Raw genomic sequence first — 19,635 nt, forward strand, 5'->3', positions numbered from 1 at the left:
ATTGAAGGCAACCGTCCAACCATATTGGAGAGACACCGCCACCGCCAAGGCACCAGTTTCTCAGGGCCAGCGCCTGCGGGCAAAAGAGGGGCTCCTCCGGCTCATATCCAAGCTGGGGAGCGGGTTACCGGTGGGAATCCATCGCTACCAACAACCGTATTTAGGTGCAGGAAAGAGATAGTCACCGCTAACTTGTAGGGAACATCAACACAGTAGCCGTCCGAGGGAGCCGTCCAACCAGCCGCTTGTTTACCGTGAACTGCGTCATCATCCTTGGGCTGAGTGAGTACCTCCGTGCCGTGCGGCACAGCGCTGCCCCTGCGCCCCTGCACCTCAACAGGCCCCATAACCCGCCTGTCAACCATCCTAACTCTCCATCATCGGGCCCCGGGACCACCAACCCCCTACCCACGGAGGGGAGGGCCAACATCTAGCTGCTGCATACCATCACTCCCGGGATCCCCATACAGAGCAGCGGTGGTGTCCACACAATCACCACAACCGTGGGTGGCGTCACGGACAATAAATCCCCCAAAACCAATCCCCTTTTCACTCACGGGCGAGGAGTGCCGCTCGAGTCCCCGGGATCCGGCCCATCGCTCGAGCCACCGAGCAACAGAGGCTGCAGCAGCGGCGGCAGCCGGACCCGAGCAGTGGGAGAGCGCGGCGTCCCCTCCTCCGCCCGCGACACTATCAGAGCATCAGGGTGGTAGGTACCTTACCTGATTTAGCCTACAACAGTGACCTAACTTGTGAACATAATGACTAGGCTGTAATACTGCACACCATTTATGTTTGATGCAAGAAAGGAAAACATTTATCAAAATTACATTATCCTACTGTTATCTATATAGTGTCCTCCCTACCTGCTGTGTTGTACGCAGTCTATACACTGTCACATATAGGCCAGCAAATACATGTTGGACCCGCAATCAATGCATTCGTAGTGGATTAGAACTGGCGCTATAATGATGTAATCAGGCGTATGATGTATAAACGGTTGTCAGTTCTTTAGCTTAGTAAACCCTCACTGGGTGTAGACATTTTTGGACAAAATCTTAAGGTCATGTGTCGGATAGCAACAGCTGACTGTAAACGGATAGGAATTCAGAAGCCGGCACCCGAGGGGAGAATACTTGTACAAAACCGATCAGCACTGGCCTACTAACAATATAGAAAACCGGCCAAGGACGCCTAACGAAGAACAATCCGAGTGAGCACTAAGTATCAAACCAAACACCTTCATGGATAACTTTGTATGTACGGTAGTCAGAGTTGATGTTTAACAGGGGACAGGAACAAGCTATATATTAGTTCCTTCTCCCAGAGGGAACTACGGTAATTTAGCTATACACGTCAGATAGTAAGTAGATTAGTATGAACGCTCTTCGCCAAAATCAGGCCAAACAGCACACGGCTTTACACTTTTATGGACCCATCACATAGTCCAACCTATAAGACACTAACTAGCCTATATAGATGGTCAGACATATGATGATGTCAAAATGCTATATGATGATGATATAATAATATCATGATGATATAATATCACAATAATTGTATGATGATGCCATAATGTCATTATTATGTCAAAATAATTTCAGAATGATATAAGAATGATGTCATTATCTATATATATAATTGCCTTATTCTGTCTGTCTGTCTGTCTGTCTATCTGTCTGTCTGTCATGCTCCGAAATTGTGTCCTTACGGTGACACAAAGCTGATTGGCCGCTGGGCTCGCCATGGCCCCGCCCCCCCCACACGGATTGGCCTCTCGCCCCGGCTCTCTGCAGGCCCCGCCCCCCTCACGCAATGCACGCTCGCTCTGGCCCAACTGACACGGAGCCCCGATTCCCAGGTGAGTACACACACACACATCAGATCACACTCACTCTCACACTCACTCTCACACTCACCTCACACATCACAACATGCTGGGATATCTCTTGCTTCTACACCGGCTCCGTCAGGATCCCGGCAGCGCCAGACATAACCTTGCGATGCTGGGATCTTAACGGAGGCCGTGAAAGCTGGTAACCATTATACACATCGGGTAACTAAGGTCCCTTAGTTACCCGATGTGTATCATAGTTACCAGTGTACACCGGCTCACACTCACTCTCACACACACCTCACACACACATCACATCGCATCCACACATCAAGGTCCTGCAGCTGCGGAACATACATAACATAACAGCACACACACACACACAAATCAGATCACACTCACACACACCTCACACATCACATCGCATCCAAATACTCACAACATCCTGGGATATCGCTTGCTTCTCGGCGGCGATATTGTGCTGTGAGCTTCCAGGACCTGACGGAGGATCACATGGCCAGAAGCATGTGATATCCCCGGATGTTGTGAGTATCAGCGCGTATGTGCAATATCGTCAGTGTCTGTGTGTGTGAGTGTATGCGATCGGGTGTGTGTGAGTGGATGCGATCGGTTGTGTGGGTGAGTGGATGCGATCGGTTGTGTGGGTGAGTGGATGCGATCGGGTGTGGGTGAGTGTCGGCAGAGGAGCACGGCGTGCTGGAGGAGGCTGGGAGCAGAGAGGCTGATCTTGGGGAAGGCTGGGAGGGGGAGGCTGATGCTGAGGGAGGCTGGAAGGAGAGAGGCTGAGCAAACGTGCTCCATCCGCCATACTGCGCACTCCCCATCGTGCTGCATCCCCCATGCTGCGCACTCCCAAACGTGCTCCATCCGCCATGCTGCGCACTCCCCATCGTGCTCTATCCGCCATGCTGCACACTCCCAAACGTGCTCCATCCGCCATGCTGCGCACTCCCAAACGTGCTCCATCCGCCATACTGCGCACTCCCCATCGTGCTCTATCCGCCATGCTGCACACTCCCAAACGTGCTCCATCCCCCATGCTGCGCACTCCCAAACGTGCTCCATCCGCCATGCTGCGCACTCCCCATCGTGCTCTATCTGCCATGCTGCACACTCCCAAAAGTGCTCCATCCGCCATGCTGCGCACTCCCAAACGTGCTCCATCCGCCATGCTGCGCACCCCCCATCATGCTCCATCCGCCATGCTGCGCACTCCCAAACGTGCTCCATCCGCCATGCTGCGCACTCCCAAACGTGCTCCATCCGCCATGCTGCGCACTCCCAAACGTGGTCCATCCGCCATGCTGCGCACTCCCAAACGTGGTCCATCCGCCATGCTGCGCACTCCCAAACGTGGTCCATCCGCCATGCTGCGCACTCCCAAACGTGCTCCATCCGCCATCCTGCGCACTCCCAAACGTGCTCCATCCGCCATACTGCGCACTCCCCATCGTGCACCATCCGGCATGCTGCGCACTCCCAAGCGGATGGAGCATGATGGGGGGTGCGCAGCATGGCGGATGGAGCACGTTTGGGAGTGCGCAGCATGGCGGATGGAGCACGTTTGGGAGTGCTCAGCATGACGGATGGAGCACGTTTGGGAGTGCGCAGCATGACGGATGGAGCACGTTTGGGAGTGCGCAGCATGCCGGATGGTGCACGATGGGGAGTGCGCAGTATGGCGGATGGAGCACGTTTGGGAGTGCGCAGTATGGCGGATGGAGCACGTTTGGGAGTGCGCAGCATGGCGGATGGAGCACGTTTGGGAGTGCGCAGCATCGCGGATGGACCACGTTTCGGAGTGCGCAGCATGGCGGATGGAGCACGTTTGGGAGTGCGCAGCATGGCGGATGGAGCACGTTTGGGAGTGCGCAGCATGGCGGATGGAGCACGTTTGGGAGTGCGCAGCATGGCGGATGGAGCACGTTTGGGAGTGCGCAGCATGCCGGATGGTGCACGATGGGGAGTGCGCAGTATGGCGGATGGAGCACGTTTGGGAGTGCGCAGCATGGCGGATGGAGCACGTTTGTGAGTGCGCAGCATGGCGGATGGACCACGTTTGGGAGTGCGCAGCATGGCGGATGGAGCACGTTTGGGAGTGCGCAGCATGGCGGATGGAGCACGTTTGGGAGTGCGCAGCATGGCGGGTGGAGCACGTTTGGGAGTGCGCAGCATGGCGGATGGAGCATGATAGGGGGTGCGCAGCATGGCGGATGGAGCACGTTTGGGAGTGCGCAGCATGGCGGATGGAGCACGTTTGGGAGTGTGCAGCATGGCGGATAGAGCACGATGGGGAGTGCGCAGCATGGCGGATGGAGCACGTTTGGGAGTGCGCAGCATGGGGGATGCAGCACGATGGGGAGTGCGCAGTATGGCGGATGGAGCACGTTTGGGAGTGCGCAGCATGGCGGATGGACCACGTTTGGGAGTGCGCAGCATGGCGGATGGAGCACGTTTGGGAGTGCGCAGCATGGGGGATGCAGCACGATGGGGGGTGCGCAGCATGGGGGATAGAGCACGATGGGAGGTGCACACCTCCCCCCAACACACACACACACACGCACTGCACAACACACACACACTAGGAATCACAAACAACGCCCTACACAGACACCCACACACACAGACAACGCTGCACACACAAATATACGCACATACTGCACAACACACACATTGCTCAAAACATACCTCCCCCCAAAACACACCACACACACACAAACCGCACAACACACACACACACACAACGCTACAGACACACAGCTCTCCACAAACAACGCAACACACGCAACACACATACAACACCGCTCTCACCCCCCGCGACACTCAGAACATGTACAGCGCCCTACACAAACACTTGGTAACTACACACAACAGCATCTATATATATATATATATATATATATATATATATATATATAACAAAAATCATACATGAACTACACAATACGTAAATTCTAGAATACCCGATGCGTAGAATCGGGCCACCTTCTAGTGATATCATAATCATGTTGGTCATAATACCATATTGATATCATGATAATACCATAATGATGTCATGATGATGATGGTATAATGCTTTCATAACGATATACTGATGATGTCATAGAGGTTTCATGATGATGTCATATGAAGGCACGATGAGGTCAGAATTTTGTCATAATAATATAATCTTGATATAATGATGATGTCATAATGTTATAATAATGATCTAATGATTTTATTATGATCTGCTAATCATATATAGATGATGTCAGAATGATTGCATGATGAGGTTATAATGTCACTGCAAGGTTATCAAGATGTGATCATCATGATGTTTTTATACTACATTGATGATGTTATGATAATGCCATAATGATGATAGCATAATATTATATTGATGATATAATTATGTCAAAATGATGTTATTTATTATTAGTAATGAAAAACCAAGGCCCTCAAGAAATTGCACTTCTTCAGCCTATGTAACTTCAAATTTAAGTGTCACAGTGTGATAATTGAGGGGGCAGAATGATGGACTGAGCCCTCGGTTACACCATGGGTGCACCAGAACGTCCTAATTTGCATTAAAAAAATGCATTTTCTGGAAAACTAAGCATGTGAAAATGACAATACAGGGATGATTTTTACAGGAGCTAAAATCCCTATAGGACTCTATGAGCAGTTTAAATCAGGTTTTGGGGGTGACGGACTCCATTCAAACTATAATGTCCAGTATGTTCCACCTAGTGGTGGCTGCTGGCGGGTATAATTTTATCAATTAATAAGAAGGGGATCAGAAGCTAACGACTTTAAACCATTGTAAAAAAAAAAAATGGTGTTTAGAGGTGGACTCTCGCTTTAAGAAAGAGATGGAGGCATATTTTTTAAAATAATTATTTTAAAAGTTGAATTAAAATAGATGTCAAAGTAGAGCAAAAATGATGGACTTATATCACAGAGTACAGATTGACAAGACATTACCAAACCTCCCAACTTCGGTCAATACAAAGCAATCAAATAGAACAAAACTTGGCACCACTGCCGAATTCATCCAATCACATTGGACACTGTCGGGTTTTCACACATCAGAGCTACTTTTAGCATCGGTGGTGCTTCATCTCAGTTGTTAAAATCTTTATAATAATCCCAACAGAAGGAGAGACAGGCCACACTCGCCATATGCAATGATTCCTTCTTACTTATTTTTTAATCCATAAAAACGGGCATAGAGTTGGCAAGACGCACATTGAACAGCCATAGAAGCGTCGAGTGACGTGAAATGGCCGTTGCTCGCGGTGAACTTCCACAACTTTCTATTGTTGGAGTTAACCTCCATCAATAGTTCACAGTCCCAGCATTTTGAATATTATGCGCCAGCGTTGAGTCCACCCTTAAAGCCCCCGTCACATTTAACGACTTTCTAGCGATCCCAACAATGATACGACCTGATAAGGATCGCTGGTAAGTCACTACATGGTTGCTGGTGAGATGTCAAACAGTCAGATCTTCCCAACGACGCAGCAACGATACAGTGACCGTAGCAACCTGTATAACTATATTGGTGGTTGTTGAGACCAGTACATGGCTGTACGTGTCTGAGTGTCTGAGCTCTGAGTCGTCAACGAGGTCGTTGGTAAGGCGTTAAACACACCAATGCATCCTGCCCAGCAGGACCTCGACTATCAAAAAATGGTCCAGGCCATTCAGACACGACCAGCAATCTCACAGCAGGGAACTGGTTGCTGCTATGTGTTAAACGTAGCGAGATCGCTGGCGAGGTCGTTGTAGCGTCACAGAAGCTGTGACTCAGCAGCGATCTCGCTATGTGTGAAGGTACCTTAAAGGTGGTGTCACACACAGCGACGGTGACGTCGCTGCTACGTCACCATTTTCTGTGATGTGGCAGCGACGTCCCATCGCTGTCGCTGTGTGTGACATCCAGTGAGCTGGCCCCTGCTGTGAGGTCGCCGGTCGTTGCTGAATGTCCAGCTTCATTTTTTGCTCGTCGCTTTCCCGCTGTGAAGCACACATCGCTGTGTGTGACAGCGAGAGAGCGACGAACTGAAGCGAGCAGGGAGCAGGAGCCGGCGTCTGGCAGCCTGCGGTAAGCTGTAACCAAGGTAAACATTGGGTAACCGAGAAGCCCTTTCCTTGGTTACCCGATATTTACATTAGTTACTAGCACCGCCGCTCTCACGCTGTCAGTGCCGGCTCCCTGCTCCATGCACTCCTAGCCAGAGTACACATCGGGTTAATTACCCGATGTATACTCCGGCTCCGTGTGCAGGGAGCCAGCGCTAAGCGGTGTGCTCTCACGCTACCAGTGCCGGCTCCCTGCTCACGTAGCTGGAGTACACATCGGGTAATTAACCCGATGTGTACCCTGGCTAGGAGAGCAGGGAGCCAGCGCTAATCGTGTGCGCTGGTAACCAAGGTAAATATCGGGTAATGGTTACCCGATATTTACCTTAGTTACCAAGTGCAGCATGGCTTCCACAGCGACGTGTGGCGTTATGATCGCTGCTGCGTCTGCTGTGTTTGACAGCTAAGCAGCGATCATAACAGCGACTTACTAGGTCGCTGTTGCGTCACAGAAAATGGTGACGTAACAGCGACGTCGTTGTCGCTGTCGCTGTGTGTGAACCCAGCTTAACTCTTGGCTCCAGATTTACCTCTCATTTATCACTAAGTAAGAGCATCTCCAAGATTAGATTACATAACCTCCAAGGCTGTGTCCTAAGGCACAGACATCAAGTCTGATAAATCCTCCTTGTCTGCTCTCAGTACTTTCAGTACTTTCCTCTTTCGGCAAGATTAGCCAAAAATACCAATCTGTCTATGGCAGATTTAGCAATTGAATCGATCAGCTTCTCTTAGGTTCTCCCTGAACGCAGTTCACCCCCTTATGAAACGATTGAAGGCATCTCTATTTCTATTTGAAGATTTGGGAACGTTACCATCCACTAGACTTGGGGAGGTCCACATAACCTAGAATACCCCTCGTGCTAATTCCTGCTGACCTTTCATGTCCAAGTCTGGAGATGAGATCCTTCATGTGCCTCATTCTGAGATCAGAACATTCCTTGGAAGAAGTACAACAGGGTGTTAACGCCTTAAGTCTGTGCTCGGAGCCGGCCAGAACAAACTTGTCTCTCTGGTCACACTACAGTTTAAAATACTTTGTAGGGGATAATTAATCTGATCATAGTCTACTTTTTTCCTTACTCTACTACTATTGATGCGATTTTACGATTATAGTAGTTTCCAAAAAGTAGAGAAAGAATGTAGCCAGTCAATGATCACTTTCCTTAGTACTACACCCTTCCCCCAAAACAATCATAGTAACTCTCTGCAAAGGTTCATTTTACATCCTCATTCCTGAATCCACATACTCAAGCCAAGGCAGAGGGGCTGATAGGTGTCCCCCATGGCATGCATCACCTTGGCACATTGTGGACCAGCTACTTGGATTTTATCATGCATTACATACCTATATCATGCCAACTTGCAGAAACATAAGTGAATTTCGCTGTGTAATGAGTGAAGTTGGCAAGCGTGAAGATTTGGGATTATTGAAAGTAATATTTAGAACCGCTGATACTACTTTTGCCCAGCACTTATCTATGTGACATAACCCAACAGGAAGAGTCTTCAGTGCAGTGCACACTAATCACAGGGTAAAGCCATATGGATCACTAATAAAGTCCATGTGCTGATATCCAAGGAAGAGATAACCTTCCCCAGAAGTAATGCTTGTAGAAAAGAAAAGTTATTTACACACGGATTAAGATAGAGATGCCGCAAATAAGATTTCATGCATATAAAGATAGTGTCAGAGCCCATGTATGGACCTTGTATTAGAGATACACACAATGTATGGAGCAATAACCAGAAAAGATAAGAGCAGAATCAGTCAGGATTAAAGGGAGGTATCTTACTAGCAGATGTGGAAGTTAAATAGTAACTAAACTTTTTTTTTTTTTTTTAACATAAATCAATAATACAAGCGAGGATAAGAAGCTTTGTAATATATCTTATCATAGAAAAGTGCTTTCTCCACTTCAATCTCAAAACTGCTCATATCTGTCTACAGATCTGTATGCAATGTCTATCCTATGCGTATGCCAAAGCCTATGAAGGGTGCAGGGAGCTGATAGAAGGAAAAGACAGAAACTCCTGTTTCTAATACAAAGGGACAAAAGTATTCTAGGAGTGATACTTTTAAATGAATAAACCCCTCCCAAAAAAAAACTAATTATAATATATATATATATATATATATATATATATATATATATATATATATATATATATATACATATACACACACACACACACACACACACACACACACACTTTTTCAGCTTTCAGAGCGCAGACTCCTTCAGTCAGGGTTACAAATAACTGTTAATAGAACAACAGTTCTGATACGTTACAAAAGGCTTTTGTGCACGGAATGGATGGAGTGAGATGACGCCTAAAGATAAGCTAACAGTCAAATTAAGACGTTTTGCACAGACTAGTGCAATGCGATAATACATCGGATTGCACTCGCACCAGTGTAAAACTATGGGGCAGTGTCCATCTGCAATTGATTTTTCATGCCATATCGGCATGAGCAATGAACCATGCTGTATTTGGCAGCGAGTCTTGGCTCACGCACCCATACAAGCCTATGGGTGAGTGTGAAACATCGCACTGCGCTCACATGTAATCTGACCACAGAGCGATGTATGCAGAGATAGGCCACGGATATGGGGTGAAAGTGCTCCCTCCCTCTTCGCAGCTGATCGCAAAATCAGATCAGATCACAGTCGCATTACCCTTGGCTGATGCTCGCAGCAGAGGGTCATTAGCATATCTGTTCCGATGCTTTTGCATAGAAAGCTATGCACAAGTGGAGCAGAGCCCGAAAGGCTAGAATTTTGACTTAGGAAGTGCCCATGTAATCTGAAGATTTCCACACACAGTACATAATTATCCAAACCCAACTAATACAGTGGAACCAACTTAAGAGCCTACTTCTACCCTTCCAATTCTTCCTTGACAAATTTTGGATGAAAAGGACCGAGAATGTCGATTCATAATCTGATCAATTTCTTCTCAGGAGAGATAGCCATCCATTAGTGTCTTAAGGCCACGTCTCACTAAGCGACATTGCTAGCGACATCGCTGCTGAGTCAAAGTTTTTGTGACGCAACAGCAATCTTGCTAGTGATGTCGCTGTGTGTGACATCCAGCAATGACCTGGCCCCTGCTGTGAGGTTGCCGGTCGTTGCTTAATGTCCTGGACCATTTTTTGGTCGTTGCTCTCCCGCTGTGAAGCACACATCGTTGTGTTTGACAGCGAGAGAGCAACGATCTGAATGTGCAGGGAGCCGGCTTCTGCGGACGCTGGTAACTAAGGTACACATCGGGTAACCAAGCAAAGAGCTTTGCTTGGTTACCTGATATTTACCTTGGTTACCAGCGTCCGCAGCTTCTAGAAGCAGTCTCCCTCCACACGTAGCCAAGGTACACATCAGGTAACTAAGCAAAGCGCTTTGCTTAGTAACCAGATGTGTACCATGGTTACGAAGCACAGCGTCGTTACACGGTTCACTGGTGGCTGATCTCTGTGGAGATCTGCCTGTTTGACAGCTCACCAGCGATGCTCCAGCAATCCCTGCCAGGTCAGATCGCTGGAGCGTCGCTTAGTGTGACAGTACCTTTACTCCACTCTCACTGAAAATTCATGCACCCTCAGCCCAGTGGAGTCAGTATAACCATAAGCAAAGCAAGCAACTTTTGATGGGTCTATATATGCAACTTAAACTATATAAGGCTTCAGCATATAGCTATTGAATGTGTATACCAGGGGTGGGGAAGACTTCAGTATATTAGGTATTGAATATGCAATACCAGGGGTGGGGAACCTCTGGGCTGCAATGTCCTTTTATCCAATCCATCAGGCAGATTCTCGGGGACCACAGTGCTCAGGACTGTTTTGCGGCTACTGACACTGTTATGTATTTACAGCAGTCTGTATATCCCATGTGATGTGTATGCAGCAGTCTCATATGTGATTTATATAGAGCAATGTATCCCATGCAATGTATATAAAGCAGACTCAATGCCTCCTACGTGATGAGTTTTTTGTCTCTCGTTGGTATATCGTGTTTTAAAGCTGCAGTTTGATACTTCTTGGCATTTTTGGTTTTGACAAAACTTTATTCATATATTTGTGTGAGGATTATATACATATTTGATGCGTTTCCACAGTGGAAACCAACTAAAAATGCATGCGAGTTTAGCTACAGATTATGTGCAGCTAAAGCAATTGTAAAATCTGCACACAACTCAGCGTACCTGCAAGAGAAAATGACGACGTGGATTTCAGACCTCCACATTTCAGTTTACGTCAAGTAAAAAACTGACAGTGGGGAGATTTCTATAAAATTGCATCCACTTTCCTAGAAATGTAAGGTGCTGTGTTTTCAACGCAGTGTAAAATACAAACTCACTAAAAACTTATCATGGGCAGTCTTAACACCATGTGTCACACCAAATGAGATGCTGCTCCAGCCATTACATTAGTGGTGAAATGCTGCTCCAGCCATTACATTAGTGGTGAGAAGCTGCTCCGGCCATTACATTAGTGGTGAGTTAATTGTTTGACCAAATACAGCAGAAGAGTTAAAGTTGATAGTTCTGTATGACCCTTGTCGGGAGGGGGAGGTGGGGGGGTGGGAAACGGACGTTTTCCACCCTGATCTATAATGTCACACAAAGATCTAAGGGCGACACCATGTGCGTCATATACATACTCTTACAAACAAAACCCAAACTGAATTATACATTTTCATAGAAAGTCAAATGCTGATTTAACCATTAAAAAAAATTCCATTTTTATTTTGCTTCGATTATAAAAATCAAGATTTGCTAAAAACATTATATACATATAGTTGTGTGGTTTGAAAAGGCAGTAAAAACACATTTATCACACACTGTTCATTAAATACAGAAATCCTATTTCGACAGTACAACACTGATCGTGTCATTTATGTTAGATCTAAAACCGTACAATATTAAATAGGTTTGTTGGTTGTAAAATAAGTTAATTTTTTTTTTTAAGAGTCCCTTTTAAATAGATATAAATAAAGAGAGGTTTGTGCAAAGTCTTGATGTGGTCCAGTTTCAAGTCGTACAATATATAGTGTTCCGATCCATAGGACCAATGATATAAGCGAAACGTTCATATATGTATTAATGTGCAGATTGGAGTTTAGCTGCCCGTAGTGAAACAGTCTGCCTTCCGTACGTTCCGGCCGCTTGGTTTTCAAATGCGGTCACCATCTGCTTGGCTACCTCATCGAAAAAGACAGTGGCCAAATGAGAGTGGAGAAGAGACTTGAACTCAAAAGACACCTGCAAGGCAAATAAAATAGACATAAACTTATAAATCGAAATCAGATGTTAACGTGACTGTCTACAAGGGCAACCATTTGTAAACAACCGCTCTACAACTTGTGACTCTCCAGCTATTGCAAAACTACATAGTGAGAGCTGGTTTGAAAGCAGTTTGCAGACCACAGCCAAGAGAGAACGTCATAAGCTCATAAAAAGGGTATTGTATGAACCACCTAGGCGATGGCATACAATAGAAATTCTTACATTGTGCAAAAGTCTAAGGGCAGAACTGTGGGTACAGACAAAACCACAGCCATTAATCTGATCTGTCGCCGGCAGCTTTTAGGCATGTGATGTCCTATCCGAATTGTAGCTTCAATGATAGATTTACGATTACTTACAAAGAATTCAAGCTTGCAGGTGTCGGGTCGTCCAGGTAATCCTGGTCCAAATCGCCACACCGTCTCAAGATGACTGAACAACTTCCCATCGTTGCAGACAGCCTGTGTCAAGAAACAAGGAAATGTTAAAAAAAAATAAATAAATAAAAAACAAAGTGTGGACGCAGTTTGTACACACAAATACTAAAATGGGCGAAATTTAATATATATATATATATATATATATATATATATTCGCTGTAAAGTATCTCTCACTAAGATTTTAAAAACTGGTTCAAGTTTGCAGTAGGATTTCCACCTTTCAGATTTCACTAAAGCTCTCTCGAGCAGACCAGCATTACGAAGAACAAAAGGTCAGACCACGTGTCAGACAGCGAAGGCTTGGCTGTACAAAGTCCATAGACAGACAGCTTTTTCCCCAGAATCTTACGTCACGGGAATAAAATCAGCAATCGCCTGAGAGCTATTCAGGGAATGGGTGTGTATGCCAATGAGATAGCATATGCCATTATAAGGGAGCTACAGGAAAGATAATGACCAAGTTTCTATAAAAACCCGACCCAAATCAGGGGCAATTAAAATAATAACTTAAGATTACAGTAGAATAGAACTCACCCGAATTTGATGGTTTGGCTTAATATATATTTCAGAAGTGTAGCGCTCCACGATGGGTGGGAAGCCCACTTCGAGCTCGGCGCGGGTCACTCCATTGCGGCTGGACAAGACTTTCGAACTGTTACACCAAGGTACAAACATCTTGTAGTCTTCCACATTTGCAACAATGTCAAACATTTGCTTTATTGAATACCTACAGCAAAAAAAGGCCTGTATATTAGATAGTGTTATATGACAATCAAATTATAAACAGTTGTGCTACTACAGGAAAGTCCCCAAGACACAAATTTACTTCCTTATTATCAAAATAAGGAAATGGAAGGCTATAGCCCACTAGGCCGGCTGGCAAACAAGGACAGATGGAGGAAGGAGTCAGAGGGCAGGGTCTGGTATTACAGCCCTTTGCCTCGAGATAGTCGAGCACAGCAAAGTATTGCCCAAACCAGCTGCTCCGTTCACCCTATACTGGAGAAAGGAGGAGACTTGCGCCAGTTCCTTATTTGGGTGATCGGTGGAGGGTCCTAGAAGTAGGAATCACACAGATCTAACAATTTCTGTTGACTTAAGCAGCCCGTTAAGTACATTTCTGCCTCTTCCCCCCCCCATTAGATTACTACTTACCCTAAGACTTTGGATTCGGAGTACTCCATCCTTTTGCTCCCCAGGATGGGTGCGGCAAGGTTCAGGAAGGATCTTGTGGGCACTTGGACTGGAGATGGCAGAGGTAGTCTTGTGCATTGTGAAGCGAGTATTCCACAGGAGCTCAGATGTCTGAAATAGACGTAACAGAGAAAGCGTCAAGAAAAAAACCCTTTACGGCTCATAGGTCAACCTGAAGAATGTGGATTGGTAAAAATATCTCAGATCCCATCATGGGGATAGAATTTCCTGACTACGCTGGAAACTAACAGCACGGGACTTGTCGCCTTAGCCTGCAGCTCCTTTCATATGCAGCCAGACAGACTAGTTTCTACAGCTGATGTTCTACCAACCCCATCTCAGAGCATAGTTCAGAGAATGGCTCCTTGTCCTCAGTTTTGATATGTTAGATAGTGGCCCTATACATAACGTTTTTATTTTCTAATCCGGAAGCCTGCATCCTGTTAAGCTACAACTCCCCGAGCTGGCGGACAGCATATGGTGGGAGCTGTGGTTTGCTGCAGGATACAGACCACTGGTCTACACCTCCAGTAACGCTGGCAGCTATAGACTCTGGCAAGCTGGGATGTGTGTAAAAGGCACTTTCCTGTACACAAGGCATTGTTCTCTGAGTCACGAGTCCTGATACTTCCCTTCCAGGAAATGGTGAGTTACTGCGTACTACAATAGACCGGCCTCGGTTTCTTCACACTTGCTCTCTGGAAAGCACCAAACACCTAAACCTAGAAGGATCCACAGCCATCAGAACACAAGATCTCATGTCCAGGACTGGATCCATAATACGGACGCCTGTAGACTGTGAGAAATAGCATATGACTGAGGTGTTCTGCCAAAGGAACAGACACCACAGAGTGGCTCGGGGTGCCTACTAGGCCCTGAAAGAAGCCCATGTGTGCCATATGGAGCACGGGTACCGGCTACAGAACGTTCTGATGGAAACCTAGGGTGGCTTAACACTGACCCGTGCCATCAGGGAAATATACAGGGCAGGTGGAAAGCTTCATGGCCTATATGTGCAGCACAGAACTATATAAAAGTCTCTCGGCCGTCTTAACCCAGATGAATATTTTGGTCTTTGCTGAGCAGTACTACATAAAGATTGAAAGTACTATATCCAGCAGATGCCACAATCACGATTTGTACACCCCCCAAATAGAAAGTCCCCCCTTTTGGGGTTCAGTTTGGTCAGAAATATAACACGTTAAGGCCGTATTCATACGTAGCTCTCGCTCGCATTGCAGTTGAGTCAACTTTAGCAAAACGGCTACAGGTAAAATATAAGTTGTCAAATCATGAAAACTTTGTTAAGAAAAATGCTGCTAAATACGAGTTAGAACTGTAAATGAGAATTGTGCTGAAGCGTAACATTGCTATAGTCTGAGGAGCGCTGGGAAGCTTCCCCTGCAGGGGCCTCAATCACGAGGTTAAAAAATGCCAGAAGTTCAGAAGTCTCCTGAGTTCCAAGAATAGTCCGGAGATCCTCCCCCAGACATCACCATCACACAAAGAAATGCCCTGACGTGGCCTAATCCAATGAAAGTGAATGAGCCACTGCCACCTCCACTACTGAGGGGCCTACCATGTAAGAACCAGGCTAGCGAACCCCAGGGGTGTGCGACAGAGCAGACAACGGAGGAATAAGGGAGAGAAACTGACCAGCCGTAGGGAACCCCAAAACTTACATAAGGTTATAAAGGGGGGGAGGGGAATCTGTAGAAGATTAATAATGGGACTACAGACTAGAAAGATCAGATCCCTACAATTCAAAGTAACATCACCTATAGGGAAAGGCAAATGGCTACCTGCACAATACGATGGCCAGCAAGGTGATATATAGTGCAAAATAAAAAGAAATTACACAATGTGACTTCACAGGTGACTACAAACGACCCCAATACTACCCAGTATTAGCCGGACCTCCCAGCGCAGCCCCTGGGGCTACAGATCAGGAGGATGGGGGCTAGTACAATATAAAGAGCAATATGTAACATCTCGTACTAAATTGTAATATTACAGCAACAGAACCAAGGTACAAAGAATGCAGACACTGGAGACCAGATCCTGGAGATCAATTAACACTTTCCTCCCAGAAAAGTAGAAGCAGAACAAGGCTGCAAAGCCCCAAAGTCTCATTACTCTTCATTACATAAGTCTAGACCACAAGGGTGGTAGAGGGCAGAACAATAGTCATAGTAAGGTATAGGAGGTACAATAGGGGAGATTACACAGTACGATGGTAGTAGACTGATAGCGCCACTATACCTATTGTACCAGGGCTAATGCTAACAGTACGGTAGATATAGTGGTAATAGAGGAGGTACTAGTACAATAGTCCTAGACTGATGGTATAGTATAGTACAATAGGTATAATGCTAGACTGATGGTATTAGTATAGTACAATAGGTATAATGCTAGACTGATGGTATTAGTATAGTACAATAGGTATAATGCTAGACTGATGGTATTAGTATAGTACAATAGGTAGAATGCTAGGCTGATGGTATTAGTATAGTACAATAGGTATAATGCTAGGCTGATGGTATTAGTATAGTACAATAGGTAGAATGCTAGGCTGATGGTATTAGTATAGTACAATAGGTAGAATGCTAGGCTGATGGTATTAGTATAGTACAATAGGTAGAATGCTAGACTGATGGTATTAGTATAGTACAATAGGTAGAATGCTAGACTGATGGTATTAGTATAGTACAATAGGTAGAATGCTAGACTGATGGTATTAGTATAGTACAATAGGTAGAATGCTAGACTGATGGTATTAGTATAGTACAATAGGTATAATGCTAGACTGATGGTATAGTATAGTACAATAGGTATAATGCTAGACTGATGGTATTAGTATAGTACAATAGGTAGAATGCTAGACTGATGGTATTAGTATAGTACAATAGGTCTAATGCTAGACTGATGGTATTAGTATAGTACAATAGGTATAATGCTAGGCTGATGGTATAGTATAGTACAATAGGTATAATGCTAGACTGATGGTATTAGTATAGTACAATAGGTAGAATGCTAGACTGATGGTATTAGTATAGTACAATAGGTATAATGCTAGACTGATGGTATAGTATAGTACAATAGGTATAATGCTAGACTGATGGTATTAGTATAGTACAATAGGTATAATGCTAGACTGATGGTATAGTATAGTACAATAGGTAGAATGCTAGACTGATGGTATTAGTATAGTACAATAGGTAGAATGCTAGACTGATGGTATTAGTATAGTACAATAGGTCTAATGCTAGACTGATGGTATTAGTATAGTACAATAGGTAGAATGCTAGACTGATGGTATTAGTATAGTACAATAGGTAGAATGCTAGACTGATGGTATTAGTATAGTACAATAGGTAGAATGCTAGACTGATGGTATTAGTATAGTACAATAGGTCTAATGCTAGACTGATGGTATTAGTATAGTACAATAGGTATAATGCTAGGCTGATGGTATAGTATAGTACAATAGGTAGAATGCTAGACTGATGGTATTAGTATAGTACAATAGGTAGAATGCTAGACTGATGGTATTAGTATAGTACAATAGGTATAATGCTAGGCTGATGGTATAGTATAGTACAATAGGTATAATGCTAGACTGATGGTATTAGTATAGTACAATAGGTAGAATGCTAGGCTGATGGTATAGTATAGTACAATAGGTAGAATGCTAGACTGATGGTATTAGTATAGTACAATAGGTATAATGCTAGACTGATGGTATTAGTATAGTACAATAGGTATAATGCTAGGCTGATGGTATAGTATAGTACAATAGGTAGAATGCTAGACTGATGGTATTAGTATAGTACAATAGGTAGAATGCTAGACTGATGGTATTAGTATAGTACAATAGGTCTAATGCTAGACTGATGGTATTAGTATAGTACAATAGGTATAATGCTAGGCTGATGGTATTAGTATAGTACAATAGGTATAATGCTAGGCTGATGGTATAGTATAGTACAATAGGTAGAATGCTAGACTGATGGTATTAGTATAGTACAATAGGTAGAATGCTAGACTGATGGTATTAGTATAGTACAATAGGTATAATGCTAGGCTGATGGTATAGTATAGTACAATAGGTATAATGCTAGACTGATGGTATTAGTATAGTACAATAGGTAGAATGCTAGGCTGATAGTATAGTACAATAGGTAGAATGCTAGACTGATGGTATTAGTATAGTACAATAGCGCTAGTGGCGCTCTGCAGCCGCTCACCCGGGCGCTCGCCGCCTGCTGCCTCTCCTCAGCGCCGCATGGCACGGCCGGCTCTCCGCCTCCAGCAGGGCTCTCAGCAGCACAGAGGCGCTTTTCCCGCAGTGTCCGGTCATGGCGGTTGTGTCTCGGCAGCGGAGATGCACACGAGTTGCCGGCTTCTGGGATAATGAGCCGGTTCCTCCCCAGCTGCTCAGTTTCCTTCTACGGACAAAGACCGGTAACTGTCGTCACGAGGAGGGCGGGGTTTCCACCCGAACTCCGCCCAGTGTTCTGTAGTAACCCGGGAAATTCCTGGCAATGTGCACAGGGCAGGACTAGCAGTGTGCGGTTACCAGTGTGCACAGCGAGGACTAGCAGTATGCGGTTACCAGTGTGCACAGTCAGGACTAGCAGTGTGCGGTTACCAGTGTGCACAGTCAGGACTAGCCGTGTGCGGTTACCAGTGTGCACAGGCAGGACTAGTAGTGTGCTAGTCCTGCCCTGTGCACACTGGTAACTGCTGCTAGTCCTCCCCCGTGCACACTGGTAACTGCACACTGCTAGTCCTGCCCCGTGCACACTGGTAACCGCACACTGCTAGTCCTGCCCCGTGCACACTGGTAACTGCTGCTAGTCCTCCCCCGTGCACACTGGTAACTGCACACTGCTAGTCCTCCCCCGTGCACACTGGTAACCGCACACTGCTAGTCCTCCCCCGTGCACACTGGTAACCGCACACTGCTAGTCCTGCCCCGTGCACACTGGTAATCGCACACTGCTAGTCCTGCCCCGTACACACTGGTAACCGCACACTGCTAGTCCTGCCCCGTGCACACTGGTAACCGCACACTGCTAGTCCTCCCCCGTGCACACTGGTAACTGCACAATGCTAGTCCTCCCCCGTGCACACTGGTAACTGCACACTGCTAGTCCTGCCCCGTGCACACTGGTAACCGCACACTGCTAGTCCTGCCCCGTGCACACTGGTAACCGCACACTGCTAGTCCTGCCCCGTGCACACTGGTAACTGCACACTGCTAGTCCTGCCCCGTACACACTGGTAACCGCACACTGCTAGTCCTGCCCCGTGCACACTGGTAACCGCACACTGCTAGTCCTGCCCCGTGCACACTGGTAACCGCACACTGCTAGTCCTGCCCCGTGCACACTGGTAACCGCACACTGCTAGTCCTCCCCCGTGCACACTGGTAACTGCACAATGCTAGTCCTCCCCCGTGCACACTGGTAACTGCACACTGCTAGTCCTGCCCCGTGCACACTGGTAACCGCACACTGCTAGTCCTGCCCCGTGCACACTGGTAACCGCACACTGCTAGTCCTGCCCCGTACACACTGGTAACTGCACACTGCTAGTCCTGCCCCGTACACACTGGTAACTGCACACTGCTAGTCCTGCCCCGTGCACACTGGTAACCGCACACTGCTAGTCCTCCCCCGTGCACACTGGTAACCGCACACTGCTAGTCCTCCCCCGTGCACACTGGTA

The 19,635-nt window shown here is 46.2% G+C and overlaps 1 protein-coding gene across 1 annotated transcript; it reads right to left on the bottom strand.

Moving 5' to 3' along the window:
• Positions 1-11,699: 11,699 nt before the first annotated feature.
• On the bottom strand, positions 11,700-18,328 carry LOC142311502 (coenzyme Q-binding protein COQ10 homolog B, mitochondrial-like). The gene is made up of 5 exons (XM_075349994.1): positions 18,150-18,328; positions 13,864-14,013; positions 13,243-13,435; positions 12,628-12,729; positions 11,700-12,244 (listed from the first exon to the last, which is right to left on the bottom strand). The coding sequence occupies exons 1-5, from the start codon at positions 18,260-18,262 to the stop codon at positions 12,083-12,085; spliced, it is 720 nt and encodes a 239-aa protein (XP_075206109.1). The 5' UTR covers positions 18,263-18,328; the 3' UTR covers positions 11,700-12,082.
• Between the last annotated feature and the right edge of the window lie 1,307 nt (positions 18,329-19,635).

The sequence above is a fragment of the Anomaloglossus baeobatrachus genome, chromosome 5, assembly GCF_048569485.1.
Source record: "Anomaloglossus baeobatrachus isolate aAnoBae1 chromosome 5, aAnoBae1.hap1, whole genome shotgun sequence".
NCBI classification, from domain to species: Eukaryota; Metazoa; Chordata; class Amphibia; order Anura; family Aromobatidae; genus Anomaloglossus; species Anomaloglossus baeobatrachus.

What these genes read in the sequence shown, in the direction of transcription:
- LOC142311502 (XM_075349994.1), bottom strand. Translation starts at nt 18,262, where the DNA reads ATGACCGGACACTGCGGGAAAAGCGCCTCTGTGCTGCTGAGAGCCCTG. An exon ending in AGCAGGCGGCGAGCGCCCGG is followed by an intron (nt 14,014 to 18,149) that starts GTGAGCGGCTGC and finishes CGTCTATTTCAG; the next exon opens with ACATCTGAGCTCCTGTGGAA. An exon ending in TCCGAATCCAAAGTCTTAGG is followed by an intron (nt 13,436 to 13,863) that starts GTAAGTAGTAAT and finishes TTTTTGCTGTAG; the next exon opens with GTATTCAATAAAGCAAATGT.